This window comes from Triticum dicoccoides, chromosome 5B (genome assembly GCF_002162155.2).
Source record: "Triticum dicoccoides isolate Atlit2015 ecotype Zavitan chromosome 5B, WEW_v2.0, whole genome shotgun sequence".
NCBI lineage: Eukaryota > Viridiplantae > Streptophyta > Magnoliopsida > Poales > Poaceae > Triticum > Triticum dicoccoides.
The window spans coordinates 589,667,909-589,691,120 of record NC_041389.1 but is presented as its reverse complement, the minus strand read 5'-3'; the positions used below and the strand labels follow the sequence as shown (position 1 = coordinate 589,691,120).

Here is a 23,212-nt window from a genome sequence, read left to right as displayed (position 1 = left end):
AGTAGAACTAAGAGGACATCCAGAGTTCCCTATTCAGGCATTCATTTCTAACAGGTTGCCTTGCACATTAACATAATAAACCCAAACTAATCTATGCACAACAAGAAGCATTATGAGTAGCAATGCAGTAACTGACGGTATACACCAATTGCAGTCAAATTCTTGTTGTGAATACCAAGGTGATTGTTTGATCAGACAAGCAACTACAAGTGGTGTGACCAAAACAAAAGGAGACACTTAGCCTAGCACAATTCTGCATAGATACAGGTCTATGCAATCCTATATGTACCTCCCTAGTCTGATCTGTTGGGGGATGTACTCCTGCGACAGAAACGAAATGGAACTTGCTGACAATGCTTCAATCTCAAACTTGACACCCATTTCCAGCATGGCTTCCAACTTCAACCTGCCAAGGATTATATAGTCATGAATATTTCAGGAAGAAAAATCTTCAGGAAAAAGAACCGGCTATTAACTACACAAATGATTCTAATTTTAAACACAAACCCGTTGACTTTAGAACTGACCAGGTGAAAGCAGTCATAAACCTTTTGGAACAGTGGAGCACCTACTGCCATTAGAGTCGGCAAGGTGACGCAGATATGGAGTTTTTGAAACTAAGGAACTGATGCTGAAAGCACTTACAGATTACGTACACGGGATAAACTCATAAGACTGATAATTGTACTGGAAGACGATTTCACTCATATCAGTGAGTTTTGTTGTTGCATTTGGCATTTTGTAAGAATAAAACATGAAAAGCTCTATTTAACTACTAGTTGATTAAACAAATCAAATTACAAATTCTAGAGTTGGACTTGAACTATTATTATTTGCAACCCACATCATATCCCTGAAGTGCTTGGAATACAGGGGCTAAATAATAGGATTGATCCTTGTGCTTGGAAGAAGATTTCACTTACATCACTGAGTTTAACTGTTGCATTTGCCATTTTGTAAGAAAGATATTGTGAAAACTTCTATTTAATTCTAGATGCACTTGAACTATTCTTGCAACCCACATCATAGCTACAAAGTTATTGGAATACGCGTAATAGGAAATACAACTTCCTGTTCCTTTACCTCCATTCTGGGGCTTCCTTGTGCAAGTAACATCTGGTGAGAATTCCTTCAAGCTTCCTCCTATCTGAAGCAGGATACATCACATTTGATATTTAACAACAAATCAAGTTCTGAGATAAGAAGTAGAAATGAAATTTATATCCCTCCAATTTAGTGACCTTCAGATGACAATTGAAGTTGACAGCAGTCTGGAAGACAATACTCCTCAAAGTCAGATGTGAAGACCCCAAGCCATCGTATCTCAGGCACACGCAGAATATTTGCATCATATGCCAATTGCTTAAATAGAATGAGAATTGGACAAGGAAGCAGGAAGAGTTGGTCAGTTAACACTAGAAACATATCAACAAAATGGGACTAAATTTTGAATAAATGTACAAAATCACACTTCACTTGGCTTAACAAAAAATTTGAAATTGCACTGATAATTTTACACTGCCTTTGATGCTATTAGGACTTCAATAAATAAGATTTTTGGCCCTACCATGGAACCAAATTTATAGGTGGCCAGAATATCAAAACCATACGGATCTGAATCCACTAAGCAATAAGCAGGCAAGTGCAGCTGTTCGACAAGGTAGCGCAAGAATCTGCAACATTACAAGGAATGTACATTTCAAATAGCAATTCAGTTCTAATATACAAGAGAAACAAATATATGAAAGAGCACATGCCTTCTTGTTGGAATATCTGGGTAGCCTCTTCCCTGAGTAAACAGAAGAAAACCATCAAACATGCTATGTGAAAAATAATGGCAGTATAACACTAGATGCAGCGTTAGCAGTTACTGTAATAACAATGCAGCGATTCTTTTCGCAGAACTTGTCATTGGCCAAACGCTGGAATACTGCAAATGGCATACAGAAGAAAACTGTAGGAAGACTGCAAAGAATAGAAAAATCATATGCAGACAGGGGGCCTTTCATCCTCACACCTGCCTCCTTCTCAACAACAAGGATGTAGTGAGCAACACTAACAACATCTGCAAGAAAAAACTTAGACAGCTTAAGTTTACTGCATAGTAATTGAGAATATGAAAGAAATATAGTGTACATATAACAAGACAGCAAACCTATGCCATACAGTTTGTGGAATAACAAGGATACTCTTCTCCATATTTGTTTGAGACAAAAAATAAAGATGAATCCTCATTACTCTTTCACATGCTGTCCAAAATTTGGTTGTTTGTCGAAATCCCACTTTCTAATACATCAATCACTATCTATTACAAATTTAAACTGAACATTGACTTGCTAAGAGATATAAGCTAATTGTGTACATCACGATTTATAAAACTGTTTTTCCTAAGGAAACAGATATGAAATAATAAAAAACTATGAAGACAAAGATTGTTATGAGTTTTCAAATTGTTAAACAACCTTTGATTGCTTCAATGCTAACTGGAATGGGGAAAGCCTGCATTTGAAGAAGGAAAAAGGCTAGCAAAATTAATGCATACTAGAAACATATCATACTGGGTGATTAGATGGAATCATAGAAGCTTACAGTATTGACGTTTGTTATGCAGTACACTTTCTTTTCACCCTCCACAAATCTTATCCAGCCCATCACCAAACTGGAACAATAAAGACATGACGAGTACACAGCGGGAAAATGTTCGGAAATAACTAAGACCATTGTATGGACATAGGAGATTGTGATGCTCTAAATCTCTGCTAAAAGAGCAGCATCCCACTGTTTACACCCAGATCATTTTTTAAGTAAAGCAGGACAAGCGGTAGGGAGGATGAAGGAACAAAAATGCTGATTAGTTAAGTAACAGCATCGAAGGATTAAACATGTTATCAAAATTAAACACTCACAACGCAATAGGAATCCATACCCTTTTGCCACAGGAACCTGCAAGCAGCCAAGTGAGCAGAAATTGTAGATGGTTACTAAAAGCGAAGTGAAAAGGCGATGAAATAAATGCAGCAGAACTGCTGAGAGAACTAATGAAAACAGCTCCTGACGATTCATGAAGAAATGAGGACCTCAATGAATAATGCATCACAAAAGACAGATTAAGAAAATGCTCCTACATCAGATAGGACAGAGAACAACCAGGGAGTAACAAGTGGCAGTGTGGCACATTGTGTACACCACTACACCATAATGAAATAACAGCCAGAGGCTTATTCTCCAATGCACAAATGACTTCTAAACACATAACTGAAGCTTCTGCAAAGACGGCAGACAAGCGGTAGCACATACCACGTTGAGATTATGCCGGCTGCACTTGAAGAGTATGCAGATATCGTTGATCGCACGATCAACAATCGCTTGTTCTGCAGTGAGACTTGTAATTGTCACTCACACAGCAAAGAAACAGAACACCTGAAACTCACACTACGCATAGATGGATCAGGCATCGCAACCGCAGAGCAGCACAGACCTACGAACATGGAGGGGTACATGTAGTAGATGTCCCTCTTGGAGCAGTGCTTATTCTCCTGCAGGAGCTGCTGCACCACGAGCAGGACCCTGAGAAGCACATCTGCACATCAACGACGCATCCCAAACTGATTAGCATGATCAGAAACAACGAGAGATCGATGAGAACCGAGCCAGTTTGGGGTACGCGAATCCGTACTGAGGCGGGAGGCGTGGAATTCCTTGCGGAGGAGGGAGAGGACGTCCGTGCCGACGGGGGCGTCGTAGCTGCAGGCGCTGCACGCGCGCCCGCACCCCGCGAACGCGCACACGCCGGTGAGGATCTGACAGGCTTGGTCGGCAGAGATTTTGAAGGCGAGAGAGTGGGGAAGAGGGAGCCAAACCATGTGGACGGGGACGCCGCGGCGGCGGCGGAGGCGCAGGCGCAGTAGTTCTGGTAGCGGTGGAGCGCCAGGGAAGGGGATCGGCCGGCGCTGATCTCCGCGACCACCCAGCCCACCAGCCCTGCTCCGACAGCCCACGCGCGCGGCGGCGCGAACCCGCGTTAACTCCGATTGCAACCCCAATTCGAAGGGGAGTACGAGGGTTTACAGTCGATCGAGGAGAGGGAAGGGGGATCTGCACCTTTGATCTTGTGGAGGAGCAGGGCCGCCTCCTCCAGCCTCCGCCGGCCCCGCCGCTCGTCGTCGTCGAGCACCGTCGCGCGCCTCCTCTTCCCACTCCCCGCCATGACCGGTCGCTCGGAGAGCAGGAGAGCGCCGTCACAAGCCACAACTGGTCCAGCAACGGCTAGTGTCTAATGGGCTTTGTGAAAGCTTCCTCTGCTCCAAGGCCTGTTTAGAACGGTTTTTTTTCCTCTTCACAATTGTAGTGTAGTGTACTCTGCAAGCCTAAATAAAATAGTAGTGTACTCTGCACTGCAGTAACTGAAAAAAGAGGAGATCAAGAATCTCAAATCAGACTGAACGTCTGGATTTGCAACCACCCGAGAATTGATCAAAAAACACAAGCACATATTTTAATTTTATTCATCGATCACTCGTAGAGTTGCCGTGTTAAAATTACACTAAAAACCTAACAGCAGCTAAGCTAGCTAAGCTCCTCCTCAACCATCAACATGGGAACAATCCATGTTCCCAGCTACACATATGATACATCAGCTAAGCTCTCCCAAAGGGCTTGCTCTTCCAGCAACCCAATCAATGGCCCTGGTTCACATCTCGAGGGCACCGTCGCCGGGATTCAGAAGTTACTCTTGCTCGTCGAAGGCCTGGACCTCTTGCTATTGAGCTGCGCCACCGGGAACTCTACCAGAACGATGAACGACGAGCTCTCCGCTTCTCGGAGGTACTGTACCGTGCCGCTCATCGTCTTCACCAGCTTCTGGCTTATGTGCAGGCCGAGGCCTTCTCGGGATACCCCTGGGCCGTGCCGGAACATCTCCTGTATCAGTGCCTCTGGGACGCCCGGTGCTGGGTGGACAAGTCTGCATGGATTCATGGGTTAAACAGCTGTTATTTTCAAGGAGTTTCGGCCTATCCAGCAAACCGCTTTCAGATTGCTTTCAGTTAAGTGAAATTGCATCCCAGAAAACTCATCAGGCAATCTAAACACTATCAAAGAAGAACAAGGGCAACCTCCTGTCACTACTGCCACTTACAAGCTGCCCACTATAATTTTTATCTGAGTGGCCGGGATGGCTCTGGTCTTGCACAGTCACCATCCCAAAAATATTTATGCTGTACACGTAAAATAAGTGTCTCATGTTCCCTATGTGTTCTTCTGATATACATATATAGTTAGTTCAATTTATGGCATGCGCGGAGGGACAGAAGTGGGAGGGGCTAACCTGAATTCTAGATGAGCAATCTGCATGCCAGAACCAATGTGTTCCTTCTTGGGAATGACCTGGAGTACAATAGGCCCTTCAGCTGGCCGAGTAAATTGAAGCGTGCATGCCAAGTAGTCTGCTAGGACTTGCTGAAGCCTTAAGTTATCCCCATATAAGTACATTGATGATACTTCTACAGGCCAATCACGATCAAGAGAAATTTGTTTTTCTTTGCTCAGAGACATGCCTTGCATTAGGACCGTATTCAGAGCTTCTTCAAGGTTGAATTCCACCGCGTTCATCTCCATGTAGCTGTAAAAACAAATAAATATTAAGTAATATTTAATCTATTCATTTTCCTATCATATGTAGAAGTAAATGGAAAAGGTATGCTAAACTGTTGTGTCAATTGATTTTCTAGCACTATAAGCATTTTGTTGATGGTGGAAGTTTTCATGTCCAAGTAGTGCATATCATGTGTGCTCCATAGATTAAATGCAATTGATAAGAAGAAAAAAAGCATGAGATATTAGTAGTTTCAGTTCTGCGTCAGCACACACACAATTTACTGGGGTTAGTGAAAAAATAGCTTATGAGCTTTTAGACGATGCTGAAAAAATAGCACTTACCACTGTTCAATGCCTTCTAGATCATTGTCATGTAAAATCTTTTTCAACTGTTCTTGACAGAGAACATTTGATGCAAAAAGTTGCCTCTGCTCCTCTGTCAAGTCAGATGGTTCCAACAACTTACGGGTAAATTGCATGCCATTGAGTGGGTTCTTTAATTCTTGACGAATATATGTCAATTCCTTAAAGCTGTGTGTAGCAGCTTGTTCAGACATTTTCTGCACCTGAAGAGCATGCTGAAGCTCGGGGCTGGCCACATGCAAAAAGCAAAGAGCACCGGTGATCTTACCCTCAGCATCTGTCCTCTTGTTTGCTGTCAGCAGTGATTCCATGTACTTGCCATCTGTGTTGAAGAAACCAAAAGCAAGCTTCTCGGGTTCTTGACCAGAGATCACCGTGTTCATCAGTATGGTAAGTTTGGTTAGAGTAGCTTGATCTTTTACCCTGCATCCATAATCATGAAGAGTGAAAACCTCCCCGATCAGCAACTTATCTATTGCATCTTCCCTCTTTATACCAGTAATCTTTTGCATAGCTTCATTCCATTCTAAGCAAGAACCAAGATCATTAATCATAAATATAGGGGGTATGAGCTCATTGGGGTTCTTTACTATTGCAACATAGTCGCCTTGTATCCGGGTATACTTATCCATTATCATCTTGTGCCCCGTCAAATCTTGTGCTACCAAACAAACCCCAACAACTTTTTCTGAAAGGTCACGACTACAACAGGCGTTAACCATCAAGACTACAGGGCCCTTACTTTCCTGTTGATGGAATGTTTTAAGCTTGATTTCCAAATTTTGCTCTTCGGTTCCTGAAATACAAAAGGAGAAATGAAACACAACGTGTCACAAAAAAAAACCAGGTTATAACTAAGCTGGAAAGCATATAAGAAGACCAAATTCAAGACATAGTGACAACCTTGCAGAGCTGAGTTCAACATTTGCTTAACCACTTCAACAGAATCACCCTCCACGAGATCTACCAGAAGCATCCCTATGGCTTCCGTGGTGGGTAACCCAGTAATTTCTGCAACTTTATTATTCCATCCGTTTATGTTACCAACAATGTCGACAGCCAATATAGGAGCAGTTGCTGTCTCAATTAGGCGCACCATTTCATTTGTCACAATTCTCAATTCAAGTAGCCCCTGTATCTTCTTGATGTCATCAGATGGAGCTTCAACAATTGACCCTGCGTTGTTGTCGGTAGCATCTTCATCTTGCAGGGAGCCACGCAATATTAGCTGGAGAGAATGGATTGCGTCCATTTCAACATCCTCCCAAGGAACACTCCTCCATTTAACTACCTCCAAGAAGGCCCTGAACGAAGATCGTGGATGCATCCTCCTGCCATTGTCATCTGCATCACCTGGTTCTTGCTTAGCTCCACCCCACTTGATCTCCTTTGCCGTGTGCGACCGGAACCAGAAGATAAAACCTTTGGAAGAGATCTTTATAGCTGCCATGCCACAGACAACCTCACCGAGCGCAGACGCACCAGGATAGCCTGCTTCCAGTAAGCTGTCCGTACTTAGCCCAGTAGAGCCATCATGGCACTCCAGCAGCCACGCGACAATCTTCTTTATCTCTCCTTCAGAGGGTGTTGATCCCAGCACCATAATCTGGTTTTGGTAACACAATGCTGCACCATCGCACTTCACCAGATCCATTACATTGGGGGACTGGGTAAATATCCCAACAGGAGCATCCCGGAGGAGCATATCACATAGAAGGGTCTGCGTGCGGAGGATGTGCCTCTCCTTTGCCTGAGAAGCAAGTTCCACCTCCTTGTTGAGCTGTATGCCGAACACTTGCAAGAGGAATTCGCAAGCATACCTGAGCGGGAAGGGGACGAACCTCGGGCTTGTGTGATGGCAAACCACCAGCCCCCACAGCTTCCTGCCTTTCGGCTGCTGGTCACTGCCAGTGTCTCCATCCTCATCGTCGTCCTCGTTTATAGTGATCGACATCACCAGCGACGCGATGGAGCCCATGTTGGCCATGTACTGGGCATGGCAACCATGGGGTGCCCTCATGGTCGAGCCACAGAGGCTGATAGGCTGTGACAGGTTGTCATCCTGAATGAGCTTCACAGGACTGGCAGCACAATCACATATCATCCGCACTTTGTTCTTCATAAACAGAAACCTGGATGCTTGCGGGATGTCAGTTGCCGGGTAGTGCAGGCCAAGATACGGCTCCAAATCCGACCTCCTGCACTCGGCAATGACCTCACCATGCTCATCCTCGTGGAACTTGTATGCCATCACCCTGTCATAGCCAGTGAGCTCGCTTACCTCCCGGACCAGCACATCGCAGAGCAGGGAGAGGTTGCCACTGGGCAGGGACTGCAGCCTGGAGATGGCCTTGGCGGCGAGCTTGTACGACTTGAGCGCGCCGGCAGCGGTGACGGGCACGTCGGCGGGGTTGACCGGCTCGAGGTCGATGACGAGGCCGACGTCGATGCGGTGCAGGATGGCGTAGAAGGGCTTTCCGGAGGTCCTGGCGTGGACGAGGATTGGGTTGAGCAGGTTGACCTCCCCGAAGACGGCGGCCTTGTGCAGCGCGACGGCGCTCTGGGAGCGGAAGAGCGTGCGCACGTCGGCGCCGACGGCGAGCGCGTCGCGCTGGTCGATGGTGGGCACGGCGTGCGGCGTGAGGTCGAGCATCTCGGCGGCGTTCTCGCTGTAGGCGAGCAGCGCGAAGGACTCCGAGTGGATGGCGAGCAGGCAGCCGAAGGGCTGGATGTAGCGGCCCCGCTGCATGTTCTGGAGGTAGGCGGAGACGGCGGAGCTGGTGCTGGCCCCGGAGCGGTTGAGCGCGCTGACCGAGGAGGAGTAGTCGAAGTGGCGCTGCGAGCCCTCGAACTCGGCGTGCAGCCGCGCGTCCACGGGCGTCTGCGCCACCACCCGCTCGCTGTGCTTGGACCGCGCCGAGCTCCCCCGCGAGCACGCCGGCCGGTTGTTGGACCGCGACGACGACATCTCGCCGCCGGTCACCACAACCCCCGAGCTAGGCTCCTCGCTCCTACCCCTCCCCCTACCGCACGACGGTCAGCAGCGGCAGTGGCGCGGGGGATTCTGCGACCCGGAGGGGCAAATGGGCGGAGGAATCGGCGGGAATCATGAGAGCGGGGCGGGGGCGGGGGCGGGGGAAAGCCGTGACTTTTCTGGAGAAGGACGGGGGAGAGTGGGGGATTGGATTCGCCCGCCGCGGATAAGCACACGCAGTGAGCGAGAAGGGAACAGGAGGGGGGCAGAGAGCCCGGGTGGGAGTGGGACAGCGATGTTATCCCCACGCTCCTCCTCCTCCTCCCTGCGCCAAACGGTAGGAGAAGCAAGCAACAGCGATGCGCAATTAACCGACCGACCGCCCGCTCGATCCGCCGGCGCGGCGGCGCCCGGCGTCGGAGAGCGAAGGCGAAGGCGAATACGCGGCGGGCTTTCACGCGCGGAGGAAGTGGCGGAGGAGGCGGCGGGCGAGCGAGCGAGCCAAGAGAGGCGTCGGGAAACCGAGAGAGGAAGGCCGTACGACGTCACCCCGGCGCGTCTCGTCTCGTCTCGTCTTCCCCGCAAGAGCTGACGCAGCGGTAATGCACGAGCTCGGCTAATTTCGATGGCGCCACTTGATCGGAATAATTGATTGAAGAATGGTTGGCTTGTCGGGGCCATGACGCCGGCCAGCTGCGATCTTCGGCCGGTGGATGGGGCGTACCGGCACCCGTCAGGGCGTCCATCTTCGGCCGGTGGATGGGACGCGAGCGGCCTAGATCGTGCGCGGGGTGCCCCGTCCCCCTTTCCCAAAACTGTGTGGTGTGTGATGCTTGGAGCCAAGATCACCCTAAACTGCCATCTACAATAAAGAAACCGTCCGTCGTCCTGGATCGATTAGGCAGAGGCGGCGTGCGTGCGTGCGTGCTTTTCGTTTCGCGCAGAAATGGGGTGGCAAGCGGGCGTCGGTGTCAGAAAATGTTGACCCTTCTTTGTGCTTAAGGTGTAGCCTGCATGCACGTAGCGCGCGCGGGGCAACAGCAAGGGGACACGGTGGTGACTGCTGCCACGGATGGGGAGTGTGATTGGATCGAGCGATTGATCATCTCGCTTTGATATGATCTGTAAGAATAAATCCGAGCCATACCTATGCACATGTGGAATATGCTATAACTGCTATGTACGAGTTATATTCTATGCTATAACTGCTATGAGCCTGAATATGCGGTTCAACGGAAAACTCATATGCACGTGTTGAACGATAAACGGTAAAGTATGATTTCTAGTCTCGCCTCTAAGTCTGGCTCAAGTGTTCTTGGTGATCATGTTTTCTGGATCTTAGGATATCGTTAAGAGTAACGATAGTCCTAAAACAACATTGAGAGTATGACGTTAGGAGAATGATCTTATTGAATTGGCCCAAACTTGTTTGTTGTACTTTGAGAAAATATCGTCAGAAGTCAATTGTTATAACACGGAGTGTTAATGTGTGATTTAGTTACTTAGACCAGGAGAATATCGTAGTCACTTCTTACCGTATAATGAACTTTGGGGTTGCTCAAACGTCATCAGTAACACGGTGATTATAACGACGACTTATATGTTCATTGGAAAGTTTGACAAGGGACTAGACAGCTCGAGGGTGGAATTTGTTGCTCCGATGATGGAGATATATTCTTAGGACCCTCTCAATGTGACGTCATCCATCATCGTTTGGCCAAACACAGGTGACTATGTCACGGGGATGCTGGAACATGTCAACAAGAAAGAAGAACAATACCTGGAACGAGGAGACAGGTATAGTGAGCATGTGTATGATTCAAGAGGATATCGATATATCTCACCTCGGGTTTTGTAAAGTATCGTGAAGCGAAGGGAATAGCACACGGTAACCAAAGGTTCACTCGAATGTCATTCGTGTATTCATAGGGATTGATATGGATGTCCACGGTTCCGCTATCGGCCATTGAACAAAAGGGGTTTTGTTCATGTCTATGTTTTACCGAACCTACAAGGTCACAAACTTAAGGTAATAATGATCTGCTGAATGTTTGTAGGACGGGAGTAATGAGAAAATACTTATGAAATGGCTTCACTAATATTTGAAATAGGTTCGAGAGGAAGTGGAAGCGTTTCGGGGTCACCGGAAGGTTTCAGGGTTTATCGGGCGATACCGGGTATTAATGGTAAATTATATATAGGTGGAAATAGTTTCCTATAATGTTAAATAAATACTAAAAGGCTTTAATAATAGTTAGGACCCTTTTATATTTAATTTAATATCAACGATCCTTAAAAGGCCAGGTGGTGAAGAGCTACTTGGGCCACTTTGGCCCAAAAGAGGTGGCGCCTCTTCGCCCCTTGTGGAAGGAAGAGGGAGGCCGAATTGGAAGGGAAGTCCCCCTCCTCTTGGATAGCCAAGGGGGGAGAATTCACCCCCCCCCCCGGTGTGCGCCCCCTCCCCCTCCTCCAACCTATATATCTTAGAGGCTTTGGCACCTTTTTAATACACAAGTTTTGGAGCCTCCTCTAGTTCTCTGGGTCTAGTTCTAGGTTGTCCTAGTTGATCAATTAGAGCTAGACCTAGATCATATAATCCTCATAAGTAGAAGTGACGATTAGCTTTAGACGGCAAAGCACTGCCGGATCATCAAGACCGTATGCTTGCAACTCGTAGAGAGGTCATGCTTTCAATCTTCCGTTCCATGTATTGTTCGTGGGCGGTTTGCGGGGTCGTTCATCTATGATTCAAGGGACTCCAGGTATGATCTATGATGTCTACTACACAACCTTCTTCTTGTAGACGTTGTTGGGTCTGCAAGTGCACAGGTTTGTAGGACAGTGGCAAATTTTCCTCAAGTGGATGACCTAAGGTTTATCAATCCGTGGGAGGCGTAGGATGAAGATGGTCTCTCTCAAACAACCCTGCAACCAAATAGCAAAGAGTCTCTTGTGTCCCCAACACACCCAATACAATGGTAAATTGTATAGGTGCACTAGTTCGGCGAAGAGATGGTGATACAAGTGCAAAATAGATAGTAGATATAGGTTTTTGTAATCTGAAAATATAAAAACAGTAAGGTAACTAATGATAAAAGTGAGCGTAAACGCTATTGCAATGATAGGAAACAAGGCCTAGGGTTCATACTTTCACTAGTGCAAGTTCTCTCAACAATAATAACATAGATAGATCATATAACAAGCCCTCAACATGCAACAAAGAGTCACTCCAAAGCCACTAATAGCTGAGAACAAACGTAGAGATTATGGTAGGGTACGAAACCACCTCAAAGTTATTCTTTCGGATCAATCTATTCAAGAGTTCGTACTAGAATAACACCTTAAGACACAAATCAACCAAAACCCTAATGTCACCTAGATACTCCATTGTCACCTCAAGTATCTGTGGGCATGATTATACGATATGCATCACACAATCTCAAATTCATCCAACCAACATAAAAGTACTTCAAAGAGTGCCCCAAAGTTTTTACCGGAGAGTCAAGAAAACGTATGCCAACCCCTATGCATAGGTTCATGGGCGGAACCCGCAAGTTGGTCACCAAAACATACATCAAGTGGCACGTGAGATCCCATTGTCACCACAGATAAATACGACAAGACATACATCAAGTGTTCTCAAAGTAAAGACTCAATCTGATAAGATAACTTCAAGAGGGAAACTCAATTCATCACAAGAGAGTAGAGGGGGAGAAACATCATAAGATCCAACTATAATAGCAAAGCTCACGATACATCAAGATCGTGCCATAGAGAGAACACGAGAGAGAGAGAGAGAGAGAGATCAAACACATAGCTACTAGTACATACCCTCAGCCCCGAGGGTGAACTACTCCCTCCTCGTCATGGAGAGCGACGGGATGATGAAGATGGCCACCGGTGATGGGTTCCCCCTCCGGCAGGGTGCCGGAACAGACTCCCGAGAGGTTTTTGGTGGCTACAGAGGCTTGCGGCGGTGGAACTCCCGATCTATCTTGATATGCGATGTTTTTAGGGTACGTAGGCTTATATAGGCGAAAGAAGTCGGTCGGGAGGTGCTCGAGGGGTCCACGAGACAGGGGGCTGCGCCCTGTAGGGGGGCGCCCCCCTATCTCCTGGGCTCCTCGAGGGTCTTCTGACTTGATCTCCAAGCCCCCAGGATGATATTCTTCCAAACAATCACGATACCGAAGGTTTCATTCCGTTTGGACTCCGTTTGATATTCCTTTTCTTCGAAATACTGAACCAGGCAATAAAACGGCAATATGGGCTGGGCCTCTGGTTAGTAGGTTAGTCCAAAAAATGATATAAATGTGTAAAATAAAGCCCATAAACATCCAAAAGGGGTAATATAATAGCATGGAACAATCAAAAATTATAGATACGTTGGAGACGTATCAAGCATCCCCAAGCTTAATTCCTGCTCGTCCTCGAGTAGGTAAATGATAAAAAGAGAATTTTTGATGTGGAATGCTACCTAGCATAATTCTCAATGTAATTTTCTTTATTGTGGCATGAATGTTCAGATACAAATGACACAAAATAAAATTTCATATTAACATGAAAATGTTGATACTTCAAGCATACTAATCAAAGTAATCATGTCTTCTCAAAATAACATGGCCAAAGAAAGTTATCCCTACAAAATTATATAGTCTGGCTGTTGCTCTATCTTCATCACACAAAGTATTTAATCATGCACAACCCCGATGACAAGCCAAGCAATTGTTTCATACTTTAATAATCTCAAACTTTTCAACTTTCACGCAATACATGAGCATGAGCCCTGGACATAGCACTATATGTGGAATAGAATGGTGGTTGTGGAGAAGACAAAAAGGAGAAGATAATCTTACATCAACTAGGCGTATCAACGGGCTATGGAGATGCCCATTAATAGATATCAATGTGAGTGAGTAGGGATTGCCATGCAACAGATGCACTAGAGCTATAAATATATGAAAGTTCAACAAAAGAAACTAAGTGGGTGTGCATCCAACTTGCTTGCTCATGAAGACCTAGGGCATTTTGAGGAAGCCCGTCATTGGAATATACAAGCCAAGTTCTATAATGAAAAATTCCCACTAGTATATGAAGGTGACAACATATGAGACTCTCTATCATGAAGATCATGGTGCTACTTTGAAGCACAAGTGTGGAAAAAGATATAGTAGCATTGTCCCTTCTCTCTTTTTCTCTCATTTTATTTTTTTTTATTTTTTTATTTTTTCCTTTTTTTCTCTTTTTTTTCTTTTTGGCCTTTCTTTTTTTTCTTTTTCTCTTTTTTTTCTTTTTGTAAAGTCCGAAGTCTCATCCTGACTTGTGGGGGAATCATAGTCTTCATCATCCTTTCCTCACTGGGACAATGCTCTAATAATGAAGATCATCACACTTTTATGGATTTACAACTGAAGAATTACAACTCAAAGCTAGAACAAGATATGACTCTATATAAATGCCTCCGGCGGTGTACCGGGATATGCAATGAATCAAGAGCGACATGTATGAAAATTATGAAGGTGGCCTTGCCACAAATACAATGTCAACTACATGATCATGCAAAGAGCAATATGACAAAAGTAATGCGTGTCATATGAATGGAACGGTGGAAAGTTGCATGGCAATATATCTCGGAATGGCTATGGAAATGCCATAATAGGTAGGTATGGTGGCTGTTTTGAGGAAGGTAAATGGTGGGTGTATGGTACCGGTGAAAGTTGCGCGGTACAAGAAAGGCTAGCAATGATGGAAGGGTGAAAGAGTGCGTATAATCCATGGACTCAACATTAGTCAAAAGAACTCATGTACTTGTTGCAAAAATCTAGAAGTCATCAAAAACCAAAGTACTACGCGCATGCTCCTGGGGGGATAGATTGGTGGAAAAGACCATCGCTCGTCCCCGACCGCCACTCATAAGGAAGACAATCAATAAATAAAATTGTGCTCCAACTTCATCACAAAGTGGTTCATCATACGTGCATGCTACGGGAATCACAACCCTTAACACAAGTATTTTTCATAATCACCTCAACTAGCATGACTCTAATATCACTACCTCCATATCTCAAAACAATTATCAAGCATCAAATTGATCACAGCATCCAATTCACTTTCTATGATAGTTTTTATTATACCCAACTTGGATGCTCATCATTCTAGGACCAACTTTGTAACCATAGCAAATACCATGCTGTTCTAAAAGACTCTCAAAATAATATAAGTGAAGCATGAGAGACTAGCAATTTCTACAAAATATAACCACCTCCGTGCTCTAAAAGATATAAGTGATGCACTAGAGCAAATGACAAACTACTCCGAAAAATATAAGTGAAGATCAATGAGTAGTCGAATAATTGTGCAACTATGTGAAGACACTCTAACATTAAGGGATTTCCAGATCTTGGTATTGTATTCAAACAGCAAGCAAAACAAAATAAAATGACATTGCAAGGATAGCACAACTCATGTGAAGAAGCAAAAACTTAGGCTCAACCGATACTAACCGATAGTGGTTGAAAAAGAAAGGTGGGATGCCTACCGGGGCATCCCCAAGCTTAGATGCTTGAGAATTATTGAAATATTATCTTGGGGTGACTTGGGAATCCCCAAGCTTGAACTTTTGTGTCTCCTTAATTCCTCTCATATCATGGTTTCTCTTTTTATCAAAAGCTTCATCCACACCAAACTCAACAAGAACTCGTGAGATAGGTTAGTATAAACCAATGCAAAACCTTATCATTTTCTACGGTAAAAAATCACTAAAATTATTATTCAACATTGAATACTAAATGCCTCTGCATATTTAATACTCCTATCCTCAAATAGAATCATTAAACAAGCAAACATATGCAAACAATGCAAACATAACAGCAATCTGTCAAAACAGTACAGTCTGTAAAGAATGCAAGAGTATCAATACTTCCCTAACTCCAAAAATTATGAAATAAAATTCACACTGTAGTAAATTTATCATAGCTCATTATGCAAAAAAATTCAACATTATACCATGCTCTGACTTTTCTAGGGAATTTTTGCAACAGTCGTAAACTTTCTGTTTTCAAGCAGCAACATGTATACTAGCAAAATAAGCATGGCAAAGGCTATCCTTGATTTTTTTTATTGAAACTAAAGATGAAAAACATTATTCTAAATAACAGCAAGCAAATACTAACAAAATAAAATGACACTCCAAGCAAAACACATATCATGTGGTGAATAAAAATATAGCTCCAAGTAAGGTTACCGATGAACGAAGACGAAAGAGGGGATACCTTTCAGGGCATCCCCAAGCTTAGGCTCTTGGTTGTCCTTGAATATTACCTTGGGGTGCCTTGGGCATCCCCAAGCTTAGGCTCTTGCCACTCCTTATTCCATAGTCCATCGAATCTTTACCCAAAACTTGAAAACTCCACAACACAAAACTCAACAGAAAACTCGTAAGCTCCGTTAGTATAAGAAAATAAAACCACCACTTAGGTACTGTAATGAACTCATTCTAAATTCATATTGGTGTAATATCTACTGTATTCCAACTTATCTATGGTTCATACCCTCCGATACTACTCATAGATTCATTAAAATAAGCAAACAACACATAGAAAACAGAATCTGTCAAAAACAGAACAGTCTGTAGTAATATGTATCAAACGTATACTTATGGAACTCCAAAAATTCTACCAAATTAGGAAGACCTGAGAAATTTGCGTACCAATCCAGATAAAAAATAATCAGATCAAGAGCACGTTCCTGTGAATTAACAAAACTAATTTACTGGGTACAAAAGTTTCTGATTTTCAGCAAGATCAACACAACTATCACCGTAAGCTATCCTAAAGGTCTTACTTGGCACTTTATTGAAAAAAAGCTATAAAACATGATTACTACAGTGGCATAATCATGTGGACACACAAAAATAGTAAGGATAAATATTGGGTTCTCTCCCAACAAGCGCTTTTCTTTAATGCCTTTTAGCTAGGCATGATGATTACAATGACGCTCACATAAAAGATAAGAATTGAAGCATAACGGGAGCATCATGAAGCATATGACTAGCACATTTAAGCCTAACCCTCTTCCTATGCATAGGGATTTTGAGAGCAAACAACTTATGGGAACAATAATCAACTAGCATAGGAAGGCAAAACAAGCATAACTTCAAGATTTTCAACACATAGAGAGGAAACTTGACATTATTGCAATTCCTACAAGCATATATTCCTCCCTCATAATAATTTTCAGTAGCATCATGAATGAATTCAACAATATAACCAGCACCCAAAGCATTCTTTTTATGATCTACTTGCATAGAAAATTTACTACTCTCCACATAAGCAAATTTCTTCTCATGAATAGTAGTGGGAGCAAACTCAACAAAGTAATTATCATGTGAGGCATAATCCAATTGAAAACTAAAATCATGATGACAAGTTTCATGGTTATCATTATTCCTAATAGCATACAAGTCATCACAATAATTATCATAGATAGCAACTTTGTTCTCATAATCAATTGGAACCTCTTCCGAAATAGTGGAATCATCACTAAATAAAGTTGACACTCTTCCAAATCCACTTTGATATTCATCACAATAAGATTCAACATCCTCCAAAATAGTGGGATCACTACTTCCTAAAGTTGACACTCTTCCAAACCCACTTTCATTAATATAATCATCATAAATAGGAGGCATGCTTTCATCATAATAAATACTCTCATCAAAACTTGGGGGACTAAAAATATCATATTCATCAAACATAGCTTCCCCAAGCTTGTGGCTTTGCATATCATTAGCATCATGGATATTCAAGGAATTCATACTAACAACATTGCAACCATGCTCATCATTCAAAGATTTAGTATCAAAAATTCTAATGCATTCTTCTTCTAGCACTTGAGCACAATTTTCCTTTCCATCATTCTCACGAAAGATATTAAAAAGACGAAGCTTATGAGACAAGATTAACTCCATTTTTTTGTAGTTTTCTTTTATAAACTGAAGTAGTGATAAAACAAGAAACAAAAAGATTCGATTGCAAGATCTAAAGATATACCTTCAAGTGCTAACCTCCCCGGCAACGGTGCCAGAAAAGAGCTTGATGTCTACTACACAACCTTCTTCTTGTAGACGTTGTTGGGCCTGCAAGTGCATAGGTTTGTAGGACAGTAGCAAATTTCCCTCAAGTGGATGACCTAAGGTTTATCAATCCGTGGGAGGCGTAGGATGAAGATGGTCTCTCTCAAACAACCCTGCAACCAAATAGCAAAGAGTCTCTTGTGTCCCCAACACACCCAATACAATGGTAAATTGTATAGGTGCACTAGTTCGGCGAAGAGATGGTAATACAAGTGCAAAATAGATAATAGATGTAGGTTTTTGTAATCTGAAAATATAAAAACAGCAAGGTAACTAATGATAAAAGTGAGCGTAAACGTTATTTCAATGATAGGAAACAAGGCCTAGGGTTCATACTTTCACTAGTGCAAGTTCTCTCAACAATAATAACATAGATAGATCATATAACAAGCCCTCAACATGCAACAAAGAGTCACTCCAAAGCCACTAATAGCGGAGACCAAACATAGAGATTATGGTAGGGTACGAAACCACCTCAAAGTTATTCTTTCGGATCAATCTATTCAAGAGTTCGTACTAGAATAACACCTTAAGACACAAATCAACCAAAACCCTAATGTCACCTAGATACTCCATTGTCACCTCAAGTATCTGTGGGCATGATTATACGATATGCATCACACAATCTCAAATTCATCCAACCAACATAAAAGTATTTCAAAGAGTGCCCCAAAGTTTCTACCGGAGAGTCAAGAAAACGTGTGCCAACCCCTATGCATAGGTTCATGGGCGGAACCCACAAGTTGGTCACCAAAACATACATCAAGTGGCACGTGAGATCCCATTGTCACCACAGATAAACACGGCAAGACATACATCAAGTGTTCTCAGAGTAAAGACTCAATCCGATAAGATAACTTCAAGAGGGAAACTCAATTCATCACAAGAGAGTAGAGGGGGAGAAACATCATAAGATCCAACTATAATAGCAAAGCTCGTGATACATCAAGATTGTGCCATAGAGAGAACACGATAGAGAGAGATCAAACACATAGCTACTAGTACATACCCTCAGCCCCGAGGGTGAACTACTCCCTCCTCATCATGGAGAGGGCCGGGATGATGAAGATGGCCACCGGTGATGGGTTCCCCCTCCGGCAGGGTGCCGGAACGGACTTCCGAGAGGTTTTTGGTGGCTACAGAGGCTTGCGGCGGCGGAACTCCTGATCTATCTTGATATGCGATGTTTTTAGGGTACGTAGGCTTATATAGGCGAAAGAAGTCGGTCAAGAGGTGCTTGAGGGGTCCACGAGATAGGGGGGCGCCCTGTAGGGGGGGCGCCCCCCTATCTCCTGGGCTCCTCGAGGGTCTTCTGACTTGATCTCCAAGCCCCCAGGATGATATTCTTCCAAAAAATCACGATACCGAAGGTTTCATTCCGTTTGGACTCCATTTGATATTCCTTTTCTTCAAAATACTGAAACAGGCAATAAAACGGCAATATGGGCTGGGCCTCCGGTTAGTAGGTTAGTCCCAAAAATGATGTAAATGTGTAAAATAAAGCCCATAAACATCCAAAAGGGGTAATATAATAGCATGGAACAATCAAAAATTATAGATACGTTGGAGACGTATCAATCTACACTGACTCGTCTTCTTCCATTGCAACTCAGAGTCGGTAATGATCTGATCCAAGCCGTTTATTGCATCTTCATAATGTTCCTGGGTGATCATAGGGCGTCTTTTTTGTTTTCTACTATGTTTCCCATCAGTGGCATCATGAGCGGTTTTATGAATAGATGCAGGTTTTGATTTAGATCATATGTGGATGAGAGGGTTTTATGTTTGTGCTATGCTTCCCTCGAGTGTTTCTTCGGTTCAGTTCATTGACGGCGTGATGTAGCTTTGTACAAAGTAATGACAAACGATCAGCTCTGGCTGTCGACGATCTGCTAATAGTTCTTTGGGCTTCATCATAGTAAAGAATAGTGAACTACCGCAAACACGAGAGGGCGATGACGATGAACGATCTTCTGATGTTTAGTGCGGGGCTGGAGATTTTTAATTAAGTCTCTTCTCTCACACACCTTGAAAGTTAATCTAGCAACAAGATATCGCCTTAATGGTGGACGTAGGTATCTAGTGTTGTCCAGAAACCCTAGAAGGCACGTAATTAAAATTTTCCAAACCTTTTAGAGGATGTCTAACTTGGTTTTGCAGGTTGCATGTGATGTGGTATAGCCTTTGTCATGATAATGAGTTTATGTATGCGATGGTTATATGTTGTAATGTTAACTGGCCTACGTGTCACAGTATGACATGATGGCTGGAGCCAAGGGATTTTCACTTTATATGACCTGTGTGTAAACCTCGTTATTAATTTGACAGAAGTAACACAGAGGACCTGGAGCTTCACCAGGTGCACAAGGACAAAAGTGTTGCCGTGGTGACAGTTTTCAAAATTGTAGCCATGGCCGCGTTTTAGTAGAATTTTCATGAAGACCTCGGGGGACCATGGAGACGTTCCCGGTACCCAAGGCTATACCATAGCATGCTACTATGAATTGCCTGAGATGTTTATCCCTTTGTTGTTTGCACCCTTTGATTCCGTGGTAGTCAATTATTAGGATGACCTCTCACTAAAATATCAAGTTAATAGGTGCTCTTCCCAGTGTTGCAACCATTTATAACATGTAGCTTTTCAGAGTGCGTCATGTCCACATTAGTACAAACGGGTCATGAGGTGCAAGATGGGTGAAAGGTCGAACTATGCAAGCAGAAACACTCAGTTATCTTGAAGTTTTGGCAGAATCATTTTAAGCTCGGAGCACGAAGCATCGAAAGATGAAAAAGAGCCATATGGAGATATGATCGGATAAAGTTTGCCTACCGGTCAAAATTCACATCATTAGTGATGTACACCTCAATGGATGTGAATAAGATCAGGGTCACTTTCAATTATGAGAGATATTGATTTGAGTGGGAGGCCTATTATGTATTAATTAACTTTAATCACTAGTGCAAATTAATTATGAACAATATCTAAGTGTAGTTTGCATTATAGTTGTAGAATTATGGCTCAAAGTTCCACCTTTCCGTTGATATTGATTAAATATTATTTATCTGGTTGAATCTTCAAGATTGGTAAACGTAATTAGAGGATGGTCCTCTATAGTGCCAAGAAGGATTTTTGTCCTATTGCATGTTTACAATACTCTCCTGCTGATGCTATGGATGACGAGACTCGGGTCCTACGATCCAAGCTAGAATTACATTATGGTCTTCTTGCTTCCAAGGAACATGAACTTGAAAATGTTTGGGATAATTATGTGATATTCTTGGAACTGAAAATTGTTTTCAGAAACAAACAAAGGCTAAAATATATGTGATATCTTAAGAAGTGTTTTGTTTGGAAGTTCTAGTGAAGCGTTCATTTATGTTTAAAGACTAAAATGCATATGATCCAAAAGAAAGCCAATTATTAGTTGATGGTGAGAACTTAAATAGAAAGGACAAAACCGAAGGATGTAATGAAAATTTACATGCATAGGGAAGTTCTGGGCTCACGTCACTCTTAAAGTGTGATGTTTCTTCTGTGAGTGGGAGAAATATTGAAGTAAAGGGCAGAAAGAAATAAGACTGGGATGTCCAGCTCAGGTATGAATGTCATACAAGTTATAATATTTAGAGAAGATTCGTCAAGTAAGTGTTATTCTCGAGAATTGTCATTAAATTGTTGATCACTACTTATTTGAGATTGTGGTTAAAAGTTCATCACAGCGATATTGACTCGAGTGCATGTTGATGCAAATCGTCGCAAGAAACTACAACGACCTAAATGACCAACAAACAATGAGGTTAAAATATCTGTTGAAGACTTTACAAAAATTATGGTACTTTTCATCAATATATTACCTCTATACTTATTTTCATAATTCATTTCAGAGTTTTGTACACTCTAGCCCATTGCAAAGAAGTTGCAAGGAGGTTGTTCATGAGAGAACAATAGTTGTTCGATGTGATGAACAAAATTCCATACTCCTATTATGAATAAGATGTATGTTATGAATATTGATGATAAAAATGAACATCCATAATAACGACGCTGAATGTCGCAAGACTAAAAGAGCACATCTACCTGGCATTGCATTTAGTCACATTGGAGAAACCAGCATGGAGAAATTCCATAGTGATGGATTTTGAAGTCATCTAATTATGAATCGTCTATTACTTGTAACTTCCATCCAATTAGTGAAGTAAACTAAAATACCATTCACAAGCCATAAAGAACGAGCAAAAAAATGATTTGAAATATGCATATCAATGTGTGTAGTCCAATAAGTGTTGTTGCAAGTAGTGGATTAATCTATCTTCAAGGATGACTCAAGTAGATATTTATATTTACCTTTTCAGACATAAATATAGATCCTTTAAAATATTTCAAAAGGTTTTCAAAATGAAGTAGAACTTATTGTAACAAGACAATTAAGTTTCTTCAATTAGATTGCAGAAAAGAATATTTGAATTACCAGTTTAGCGGATGTCTGATGAACTGTGAAAAAGTATTATATAGCTTACACTTCCGAGAGCCCTGCTAGGAGTAGAGTGTTTTGAGTAGATGTAATCAAGCTATGTGTGACATGGTGAGATCAAAGATGACATTAATCAATTTGCTTTTTACTTTTTTATATGATGCTTTAGAGACTGTGGCTTTTACACTGAAAAGAGCGCTATCAAATCTATTGAAATCACAGGATATAATATATGCAATGGTATGCAAAACCTGGTATTTTCTTAACATTTGGAATATGAGACATGAGTAAAATATTTATGTGTAGTGCTACTTTGTTGGTTATCCCAAATGGTTGGGTATTCCTCTATCAATACACTAAGGCAAAGTGTTTTGCCACAGAGTGCAGAAATATTGAAAATAAGGTTTTCTGCAAAAGAGAGAGTGGGAGGGCAGTACAACTCTATGATATTGGAGAATCTTCGTGATCAGGTCAAAGAAAAGAAACACTCACTACTGCAGGATGCTGCTAACGCGACACTGCAATCAAAGAACCTTCGACGAAACCATGTGTGATGCATTAATCGCAAACGATGATGTAAAAACCATCAAAAAAGATGCAAAACGTTAGCGATGGCGGATACATCAAACATAGTTCGGATTTTAGTTGTGTGTGCGATACGGGGCATACGGTTTA

General features: G+C 42.8%; 2 protein-coding genes across 2 annotated transcripts; both read right to left on the bottom strand.

Annotated features, from left to right (window-relative positions):
• Positions 1 to 73: 73 nt before the first annotated feature.
• LOC119311844 (meiotic recombination protein SPO11-1-like) lies at positions 74 to 4,270 on the bottom strand. The gene is made up of 15 exons (XM_037587557.1): positions 4,102 to 4,270; positions 3,861 to 3,981; positions 3,677 to 3,753; positions 3,479 to 3,580; positions 3,298 to 3,371; positions 2,927 to 2,943; positions 2,590 to 2,659; positions 2,463 to 2,499; positions 2,018 to 2,065; positions 1,872 to 1,930; positions 1,758 to 1,789; positions 1,568 to 1,673; positions 1,242 to 1,362; positions 1,084 to 1,147; positions 74 to 406 (listed from the first exon to the last, which is right to left on the bottom strand). Exons 1-15 carry the CDS (start codon positions 4,205 to 4,207, stop codon positions 280 to 282), a joined length of 1,161 nt encoding a protein of 386 aa, XP_037443454.1. The 5' UTR covers positions 4,208 to 4,270; the 3' UTR covers positions 74 to 279.
• A 199-nt stretch (positions 4,271 to 4,469) lies between these two features.
• Positions 4,470 to 9,550, bottom strand: LOC119311843 (phytochrome C-like). The gene is made up of 4 exons (XM_037587556.1): positions 6,862 to 9,550; positions 5,938 to 6,754; positions 5,327 to 5,620; positions 4,470 to 4,963 (listed from the first exon to the last, which is right to left on the bottom strand). The coding sequence occupies exons 1-4, from the start codon at positions 8,924 to 8,926 to the stop codon at positions 4,720 to 4,722; spliced, it is 3,420 nt and encodes a 1,139-aa protein (XP_037443453.1). The 5' UTR covers positions 8,927 to 9,550; the 3' UTR covers positions 4,470 to 4,719.
• Between the last annotated feature and the right edge of the window lie 13,662 nt (positions 9,551 to 23,212).

Coding starts and splice junctions, on each gene's coding strand:
- LOC119311844 (XM_037587557.1), bottom strand. CDS start 4,207: ATGGCGGGGAGTGGGAAGAGGAGGCGCGCGACGGTGCTCGACGACGAC. Junction 3,581..3,676: donor ATTCCACGCCTCCCGCCTCA/GTACGGATTCGC, acceptor GTTGATGTGCAG/ATGTGCTTCTCAGGGTCCTG. Junction 1,674..1,757: donor CCAGATATTCCAACAAGAAG/GCATGTGCTCTT, acceptor GTAATGTTGCAG/ATTCTTGCGCTACCTTGTCG.
- LOC119311843 (XM_037587556.1), bottom strand. CDS start 8,926: ATGTCGTCGTCGCGGTCCAACAACCGGCCGGCGTGCTCGCGGGGGAGC. Junction 6,755..6,861: donor GTTGAACTCAGCTCTGCAAG/GTTGTCACTATG, acceptor TTTGTATTTCAG/GAACCGAAGAGCAAAATTTG. Junction 4,964..5,326: donor ATTGCTCATCTAGAATTCAG/GTTAGCCCCTCC, acceptor GAATCCATGCAG/ACTTGTCCACCCAGCACCGG.